Source organism: Benincasa hispida, chromosome 5 (genome assembly GCF_027475165.1).
Source record: "Benincasa hispida cultivar pf3 chromosome 5, pf3_genome.v1.1, whole genome shotgun sequence".
NCBI lineage: Eukaryota > Viridiplantae > Streptophyta > Magnoliopsida > Cucurbitales > Cucurbitaceae > Benincasa > Benincasa hispida.
In genome coordinates this window covers 23,051,522-23,062,402 of record NC_143482.1, presented here as the reverse complement: position 1 = coordinate 23,062,402, position 10,881 = coordinate 23,051,522, and the positions used below count along the sequence as shown (strand labels likewise).

The following is a 10,881-nucleotide window of genomic DNA, read 5'->3' as shown; positions in this document are numbered from 1 at the left end:
TACCTTATTTGAATCCAACCCAATCCAAATGAGTTGATAATCCAACACAAGTTAGATTGGATTGATCGGTTTTTTTGGATCATCGGATTTTTTGAACACCTCTAGCCTTAATAAAATAACGATTTTTCTACATGGATGTGGTATATTGCAGAAAAAAGATAAACCATGAAAAGTTAGGGATAATTGAGTGAATTTATGGAAGAAATTTAGATTCAAATCTTAATTTGATTTGATCTCAAATAAAATATTTAATCTTAAACTGTGATCTCTTTTAACATATGAATGCTTCTTTTTTTTTTTTTAATTTATTTATTTTACGTGTGATTCTCAAATTAAATTAGGGGAAAAAAGTTTTATAGTTTAAATGTCAATCTAAAAGAGGCAAAGTGACAAATAAAAAATTTCTCCACCATAATTCCTCTGAGATAGTATTGATATATAGATTAATTCTATTTAGATTTAAAATTTACGACGATTCAAATAGTTACAAAATTTCCTTACTTAAACGAAAACTTCTACATTTTTACGTTTTCATTAATCTCATAGTTTAGCTCGATCAATCGATATTTCGGTTTCAAAAAAAAACAAAACAAAACAAAACATAGTCATAGAGCATGATATATTTTAGAATGCTTTATTTATTAAGCACTTGACTATTTATATATAGTTATAGTCAAGGACGTACACATAGCATAACAAAACTCACTTAGATAGCAAGTCTTTTCAACATTTCCATGGGATAATCTTTAAAGATTCAAATTTTAAAGTCGTCCCAGAATCCGTTTTCTCTTCAAGCACCAAAGCATCATAGTCCCGCACACGTCCCAAACAATCCTTCGCCTTGAGAACAAGTTTATACCTTCTAGTAATTTCATCCACATCAAAATAGTAGCCGCGAGTAGTTGAAATGTATACGAGATTATCATTAGCCTTCTTGTTATGCTCAGCCACTGCAAACTTCGCAATCTCTTGGATACGAGAATCGTCAACATCAGGAACTATAAACCAGAATTCACCGTCAAGTATAACCCCAGGACGGAAATAAATGAGTGACTGTCTTTTTTTCTCATCTACATACTCATCAAGAACCTCTGTTTGATATAGCCCTTCTTCTCCTTTCTCGTTGGTTGCTATGATACGTAAACGATAGATTACTCTGTCATCATCCAACTCCAAATACCATCCGTCTGTAATTTTCTTCAAATTCAGCGGGTTGTTTGGGTCACTGCCTTTTTTCACTGCAAATTTCGCAATTTCTTGCACACAATCTAAAGAAAGATCAGGCAATGGGTACCACACGTTCTTGTCTGGACAAACCATCTTGCTATCTCTCTTTAATAAATGATCTTTAGTATTTAGAGAAAGTAAGTTTTGTGTGGTGATGCTTCTTCCCTTTGGTTGCTCTATATTTATACAAGTTTTGGGTGTCAAGATATGCTTTACTTTTACCTGATACAAGATAAGTTCTAAACTTTTCAAAATATTTTTAGGGTTTATCCTAATTCATCTTACAACAAAAGTTATTACATTGATGGCTACTTTCATGGGAATATGATTCTTTGACCATATATATTTGGATTATTCAAAAAGAAAACAGGTTCTTAATGGCTGTTCATTTGTTTTAATCTTCTTTGACAATTCAATTCGTAATAATGTATACTATTGGGTAGGAAAGGAACCACAAAGGGTAGTAATAATTTTCCATTGTGCTGATTTTACCCTCGTTTGTTTCTGTATCTGCAAGTATATCTGATCATATATTTTTTATGTACAATATCAATACATTAATATGTTTTATATTTTAATTATATCATTTACATAATTAATATATCTTGATTTTAATTGTGTTATACTGGATGTTGCTTAGTCAATTATTATGGTGAATATCGTTTTTGCTATTTGATTCATTTTATTATACCATTATTTTCATTTGATTAGTTCATAATTAATTTATCTTGATTTTAATTGTGTTATATTCGATGTTGTTTAATCAATTTTTATGGTGAATATCGTTTTTGCTATTTGTTTCATTTTTATTTGATTAGTCCAATTGTCATGGTTAAATTTTAGGTTTTGGCTTTAATTATGTTATATTTTGAAATTTGACTTTGATGGTATTTCTTAATTGGTATTAGTTGCGTCAACCAATGTACTAAATCTATAGTATATTTTAATATCTTTTATATTTTCGAAATTTTGATATAATTTTGATGGTATATATGTAAATTTATTTTGGTATATCAAATTTATTAGTGAATATATTTATTATTTTGTATACTTATTGATTAATATACTTGATTTAAAGGAAACCAAAAAAAAAATCAATGATATTGTTGAAATATATCAAATATGAAATATATCATTTAGAATAATATACACGAAGTATAGCATTGCTACTTGAATAATATATTAACTAACCCAAAATATCACTGTACCAATAGTATATCACAATTTGTTAAATATGCAATATTAATATTACATTGCTTATTTAGTAGTTTATCTAACATTATATTCAAAATCCATTTAAAATATGACATTTATATGTCAATAGTATATCACCCGTCATTAAAAATTCATTTTAACTGCGTGACAACAAAAGTTATAATAAATATCATATCAAAGGCTCCTTGCATGAGAATATGATTCTTTGACCATATATGTTTGAACTAAAAAAGAAAATAGGTTCTTATTGTTCATTATATTGATCACTTAAAAGTCGCGAACCAAATCTTCTTTGTGTATCAAGAGGTATATCTAGTATTGGATAGCAAAAGACAAAAAATTAGTCATGACTTCCTATTATTCCAATTTTATTCTCATTTGTGTATTATCAGAAATATCTGATATATATTTTATATTTTGGTATACAAGACAACAACTGATATATTTTATATGTAGTATACAAATCAATTAATATGCTATTATATATATATATATATATATATATATTCATTTCTATACATTTTTTTAGATAAAATTTTAAGTATAACATTAGAATATTAGTAGTATATCAACATTAATACGTTCATTTTCAGTACATAACTGGTGTATCATTACTATCTCGGTATTTCTAATACATTTTTTCAAGTATATATTACCAGTATCTACAAATTAATTGTATCATCAATTTTCATTTATTGTTATATACATGTGAGTTGTAACAACAAAAGCTATAATAAACGTGAATGGTCGGTTTCATGGGAATATGATTCTTTGACCATATATTGTTTCAAAACTACTTGGGTGCATGCTAGGCCACACTTATCTTGATGTAGTCCTCCCAAGTGTCATGTGACAAACTTTTTTTTTTTTTTTTTTTAAGAAAATGTATTTTTAATTTTTTTTCTTTTATGATTAAAGGGATGCATAGAGATGGATTATTCGTATTGTTTGATTAAAAAAGAGGAAGAGAAATTGTGTCAAATGTACTCAAAGTTAAGATATATTTTTTAAAAAATGTCTCTAATAAGTTTATTTTTTTAGTAAAATGCAAAACTAAAGAATGGTATTTGAAATTATACCCTTCAACTTTCAATTGTAATAATTGAGCCCTCAAACATACACAAGTGTTAAAATTAGTCTCTCAAACTTACATAATTGTAGAAATTGTAATAATTTAACAAGTTTGCAGGTTCAATTTTTTTAATGAACCTATGAAGGCCCTGAGCACAAAAATGGATCGTCTTAATTTTTTTGTTTTCATAGAATCACAAAATACAGAAACAAATTATGCAATGAAATTGAAAATTTACAACATGCCCATAAAGAAGAGAAAAAAAAAGGGTTAGAAAAATATGTACCCTTGAATAACAAATCTTCTTCATGAAAAATCCCTTCTCCAAATCTATCACAGAACAAATCGTAATCTGGAATAGCCACCACCAAAAGTGTTTCCTCTGTATTCTTCTATGGCTAGAGAGTCTCTAAGGAGGTGTGGGCTCTTAGTTTTTTGATAGAGGGAGAGTAATTAAGAGGAGGAGAGGATTAAAAAAATATTATGTAGATTTCTCGAAGAGATCCAAAAGCCATTGTATGACACTTTCTCTCTAATCATCTAAGAAGAAGATATCACAAAAAAAAAAAAAAAAAAAAAAAAAAAAAAAAACTCATTCATTATGTTAGTTGAGAGAATTAAGGGGATGGTAGTTATTCCCCTCCCTTTAAATTTAAATTTTAAATTTTAAAATTTAAAAAAATTAATCTTAATTTAAAATAAATAAATTATATATATATAATAACTAACTTATTATATATATATATATATATATATATATATATATAACTATATGTTATATTATATATAACATATAACCTATAGTTTTGTAACGACCCGACCACCTAGGACTAAAGTTAGGCCGTTACTAAAAGCATGCATGCATGGAACTCAAAACGGCACTCGGTTATGGCGAAATAAATGCTAATTTAAGAAGGTAAGCTCAAAAGTCTTTCATTAATTTCAAATACTAAAACAATAGTAGGGTACCCATAATTCATGAAGGATAATAAATAAGTCTAAAGAAAAAAAAAACAATTCTTAGAAGTGAGTTTTAAACATCAAAACTAAAAATTAAGAGAAACATGAAAAGAACTCTAAATCTCATGATGCGGAAGCGTAAAAACTAGTCCCAGTGGCTTGATCATGAATTCCGCTTGTGCATCGCCGGTGCATTTCTACCCTTACCTGAAACAACAACATGAGAAAGAATAAGTATAAATACTCAATAAGTAACCCCACTACTGGGGCCAGGCTAGGCATCTATGTCTTCTAGATACCCAACTCTGGTGAAACATATAAATTTCTCTAGTCCTAATGGGACACATATGCACATGAAACAAGAAGGAGACTGAGTACTGGGGTCAGGCTGGGCATCTATGTTCTCTAGATACCCACCTCTGGTGAAACATATAAACTACTCTAGTCCTAATGGGACACATATGCACATGAAACAAGAAGGAGACTAAGTCCTACCTCTGGTGAATCCCGAAGGAGACACAAACTGGTGAATCCCGAAGGAAACACAAACTGGTGAATCTCGAAGGAAACACAAAATCTAATGAGCATCTAACTAATCAGTAAGGACGTTTGCACAGTCTCAACATCATAATCATCATGTACGAATCTATGACATACATATAAACCTCAACATCATCAAATCAAATAACCCCATGGAAGCACATACTATTTAATACTAGCATTTAAGTGTCAATGTTCATAAATAAATAATTCGGATCTCGTAATAGAACATACTTTAATCATATTATACTATCAATCTTTCATGTTGTCATTCTGCCATAACCTTTATTTAACAAGCTAGCATACATCTAATGCTTGGCCTGTGGGAAGTTCCTGTCACACCCCGCATCAGATTATTCACTTAACCTGGACAGAATGGTGGCTGCAGCAGTTACCAACCCTTTTGTTGATACTTACTGCATATCTTACCTTAAAACAATACTCAAACCCTGTATCCATACATAACAACACATAACTTAACACATTTACATTATAAAGTTTCATAGCATTATGCACACAAGAATATATTACAACCTAGTGAGCCCCATCTAGAATACTAGTCACTAGTCAATCATATGTGTACTAGCTAATACCGATTTTCAATTACGCTTCCTTTAGCCTGTTTCTTTGACTGGCAGAGCAGCAGCAGAAAAGTATTCTAGGAACTGACCGCTACATGGAATAGAAAACATTTGAAAACCTAAGCTAGAAGCCCAGTGAGTGACTTAATAAATCATAAATCTCATGTTTTAGAACCATAAGCTTGATAACCATGATACTGAAACTAGAATATACCAACAAACATATACGTAAAACCTTTAAAACTATTGTATCTGGAACCTGGGTCATAATTGAGAATGAACACTCACTGCTTTAATTTCCAATGTCAAGTCATGGCCAGATAAGACTTCTACCTCGATATGTTCACATTAAACTACGGCTAAAAGAGAACCCAACATCGATCTATTTAACAATCCAATGGCATCTCAAACAACATCCTTATGACATAAATGTTGATAACAACTCTTATACCTCAATATTCATCACATCTTAGTTGAGAACGAGCATACACTGCTCTAGCTCCCAACGTCTATTATCGTCCATGAGACCTATATCTCGGTTTTGCATTCATACCTGCCTACATACACATAGATTTTTCTATGTACTGTCCACATCTTAGGTACATCTACTCATTAATTTAGGAATACCAACACATGTACCTTGGAAAGTCTAGGTATTTATAATATAGTACATCAAGCTTCCTTTAACCTTAGCTTTAACCATAACGCATGCTTCATAATTTGTGAAATAAGTTAAATTAAAACATATTAAACTAGCTTATGAAACCACTAGCATGCGTTAGACATGCATAACATACTTGGAAAACTTACACATTATTAAACATCAAGCGTTGATAAACATTCACAAGCATTAACAACTTCAAACTACCCTTCTAGCCTAGAAGAAAATATGACTACCTTTATCCCTAGATGAGATTGAACTATTAAATCTAACCCACAATCTCAACCTTAATCAGGAAAAACTCTTTTGCTCAATCCCTCGACGTCGTATTACCTACGTGCACATAGTTATAACTGGGTACCGTTATACCTTATATACCTGATTAGGATACTTTCTCATTGTCCTTCAGTATCCTCAGGTACTTCTGCTCAGATACCTTCTTAAACTCCTTCAGTATCGAGCTGTTAAGATACCTACTCATATGTCCCTCGGTATCAATTTGGCCAGATACCTTCTTAAAATTCCTTCGGTATCAATTTGGCCAGGTACTTTCTCAAGTGTCCTTCAGTACCAAGTTGGTTAGATACCTTCTCATATGTTCTTTAGTGTCAATTAGGTCGGATACATTCTCATAAGTCCTTTGGTATGAAATTGGCCAGGTACCTTCTCAAGTGTCCTTTAGTACCTTGTTTTAATTAAAACTAGTCATCGAAATTTAGTTGGAGGATGCCTTTTCAAAAGTCCTTCAGTATCCATCCCACAAAAAATAAAAAACATTTGGTTGAACATTGAAGATTAGTGCTCAAATCATCAAACCAGTTCGCCTATCATACTGAATCATCATGAAAATGGAGTTATTTAAGCCTACTATCAGTATTTGGACAAGACAACTTATCTACACCAATCCCATAGTAAACATGCTCTACTCGGTATGAGATACAGTTTCACAACCATGTTGCTTGACACATCATTTAAACACTTAACATGAGAAATACTTCTAGTGAAATCATAATTTACTAAACTAGTAAAACAGTAAGTCAACACATAGTCACTCACAGTGTGTTGGTCTCTTAATGGGTTACGAGCTTCTCCTAACTCTTCATGGCCTGAAAGGATATATTTCCTCAGTTAAACTACTTAAAATTCTTAGCAAAATTCTTTAAGCAGCTCATTTACTAATGGAATTCCCATCATCACAGACTGTCTTACCAGCGAGATCCCCATGAGCAGTTCCAGCGAGATCTCCTAGAGCGACACTAGCGAGATCACCATGACCCACGAGATCACATTACCTGCGAGATCACCTTGAGCGACACCAGCGATACTTGCCCAAATTCTAGCGAGATTCAGTGCAAAACCAGCGAGATATAGTGCAAAATCAGCTAGATTCTTGTCAGCCAGATCCAACTCTCGCTCTCGCTTGCTCTTGCTCGCTCTTGCTCTCGCTCTCACTCTCGCTTGCTCCCGCTCGCTCTTGCTCTTGCTCTCGCTCTCACTTCCTCTTGTTCTCTCTCGCTCTCGCTCTCGCTCTCGCTTGAGCTGCCTAAGCAGTAATCTGCTTATGCTCAGATCCCCTATTACAACTTCAAAAATTTATAACTCAAAATCTATCCCTCTTTTGAAGAAATTTCATTCGACAAACATGTTTAGAATTGAGTTAACTTTCTTACCTTAAAATTTCAGCCATAAATTATTTATAGTTTAATTTGGAGATTCAATATCTCATCATTGGTCCCAATTTAAGTAGTTGCCTACTTATTCAACAGTTTCTAGTTCAAAATTCAAAATTATATAACTCGATTCCCAGGCTCATCTTAAAAAATTTCATTCTACATGTTTATAACTGAGTTAACAATATTACCTAAAAATTCCAGCTCAAAACACTTCGTAATTCATCCCAGAGCTTCAATTTTTCACTGATGGCCTAAATTCACCCAAGAAACGAACCCTTCATCTTTATTTTGCCCCTCATGTCTTACTTTAATGAGTTTTCCTTCCAACAACCCAGCACAGAAGATAGACACACAGAGCTCTCGAATGCCACTAAAATTACAGAATTAGCCTACGTAATTTGTCCAAACCGACCCTATGAACTCAACCTTCCTGTTTATATTACCGTCCAAACTCGAACATTAACTCTCCTTGTGCCACCTGGCCCACTATTGGTGATGAAGGGCTAGGATTTAACAAATCTCCTTTTGTAACTTTACTCACCATATTCCCTCAGCACTACTCCTCATTAGATGGCATGGTCCCATTCATATGCTTATTAAGCATTCCATCTTCTATCCTTCCTAAGTCATAGCATTATTTAGCTCATTAGAAGACTGCACATTACTTATAGTAATTAGGGTTTGGGTTTTACAAATTCTTCCTCCCTAAAAGAAATTTCTTCTTCGAAATTTTCTTGGACTTACCTATAACTTAGAGTTGGTCGTAAACTTTACAACCTTTTTCTTTTCTTTCCTCTTCCTCTTTTACTACGCTTTCGATGTGCTACTTTAATATCAACTTTATTCATGGTAAATAATACCAGTATGCATGAACCACTTGGTCGTCACAATTCACTGTATTTGTCACATCCTTTGGTGACTCTTCCATTTTCCACTGAGTCATAACATTCATTTATTACTAGGATGGTCCTTTCCCATTTCCCAGCAATACCACTGGAACATTCTTCTCCAGTTGTCACACCTTTGAATCAATTGCTTGTTCTGAAATCAATATTTGTGTCAACTAGACTTTTGACCTAACCAAGAGCACTCTTTTAGGATGTCCTTTCTATCCACCCTTGACTGTACAAGGGTACTATAACCTTTCCTAAACTTTTGCTTACCATACATGTACATAAGGTTTCTTTAACTGTACAAGTCCCCAGCTCAGTTACAATTCAAACTTTGAGCTATTACCTGTAACCTCAACAAATTTAGACCTTCTTCCCTTTTTTTTTCTTCCGCTGGCCATTTTGTTCCTTACTTTCATACTCAATGTACCCCTGGTACACTTTGAGCTTAATGTTGCTCGTCTTTTCCCTCCTCTTAGGATTAATCTGACTAGTACTTCCTCTAAATTATACCCCTTCCTCTGAATTCACTAGAATAGACTTCACGTTTGCCACCAACCTCTGAACAAACGTGCTATACATTCTATTTCTAGTGAAAAGTCTTATGTTTACCTATCTACCAACTTCCACTTAGGTACTAGTAGTGGATTGAGTACCCTATCAGCCTTTTCCTTTCAAGTTTTACTACTTGACAAATCAAACATCACATAGTACTTTTCTTATTTTCTAAACCATGCCTTAGTCTATTAGTCTAGAGTGACTCTTTAGCTCACACCTTAACATTCTTTACTCTATTACTACTTAACTGAGAAGAAACTCTTCTGGTTCTCTTCTCATCATCATAACTTGCACAATTCTAGTTCTAATACCATCATGCCTTAGGTACTATTGCTCAGATACCTTCTTCGTGTCCTTCGGTATCGAGCTAATCAAATTCTAAGGCAAAGCCTCAGTACCTTCTCCATGTACTTCAATACTTAGTCATTTATACTTACTAGCTTGCACATTCTTATCCCTTAACAACTTGATCGCCCAACCATATTCTTTACCAACGCATCTTCATGGTCATTGCAAAAACTTAGTACAAATACAACGTTAATGTCAAGTGCATTGTTTGGTAACTATTTGAGAATAGTTGTCATAAATAACTTTCAGTAGACATACATTGCTAAACATTCATACGCTTTAGCAATTTACTTATAACATTTAAAGTATTTAGAGTCACTTACTCTTGCTGCTGGAACCATATGACCAAGAAATACAACCTGAACTAACCAGAAATCACATTTGCTGAACATGGCATACAACTGCCTCTCTTGCAGTGTCGGTAAAACTATCCTCAAATGGTTCCTGTGATCTTTCCCACAACTTGAATACGCTAATATGTCATCAAGGTGACACACTGGATCTGTTGTAACCCCTGTTTATTAATTCTTGTAACTTGACTTTCAACCCCTTAAGTTCTTCTGGCATTACCCTTTATGGTACTTGGAAAGTTGGTATTGTATCTGGAATTAAATCGATAGTAACTCAACTACCTTGTCAGATTGTAAATTTTATAACTTTTCAGGGAAACATCCAGAACTCTTGTACAATTGGTACATCCTCAGGTTTCATCTTCTTATCCTATGAAATCGTCATATGGCTAAATAGGCTTCACACCTTTTACTTAGTAGCTTCCTAGCCTTCACTGCTATTATCAAGCTTCCTGAAGTATTCCTTTGCTTCCCATAAATATTGTGTCTTGCTTACCAAATAATCAAACATTATCCCTCTTCAATCTATTCATACGGTTGTAACATTTACTCGGAGAATCCACGCTTTAGAATGACATCAATTCTAGGTAATTTAATAGAACACTTCATAACCGTACTTATCAACCACTACCCCCAGAGCCTATAAAACTCTTATACTGTTATAACTCTTCCACACCATAACAACAACCATTTATGGTCATGCCGTCCACAATCTCTCATTTTCCTTATTTATATTTGTAAAGTCATGTCGTGTTTTATTTGTACTCCTCGACCTAGCTAAGCATTCCTACTTGGAACATCCTGCC

At 33.0% G+C, this 10,881-nt stretch overlaps 1 protein-coding gene across 1 annotated transcript; it reads right to left on the bottom strand.

Moving 5' to 3' along the window:
- Positions 1-608: 608 nt before the first annotated feature.
- LOC150035981 (uncharacterized) lies at positions 609-1,444 on the bottom strand. The gene has a single exon (XM_090313434.1). The coding sequence runs from the start codon at positions 1,318-1,320 to the stop codon at positions 724-726; it is 597 nt and encodes a 198-aa protein (XP_090169560.1). The 5' UTR covers positions 1,321-1,444; the 3' UTR covers positions 609-723.
- Positions 1,445-10,881: the final 9,437 nt, after the last annotated feature.

Bases quoted from the DNA above. Each gene is read 5' to 3' on its own strand.
- LOC150035981 (XM_090313434.1), bottom strand. From the start codon at position 1,320: ATGGTTTGTCCAGACAAGAACGTGTGGTACCCATTGCCTGATCTTTCT.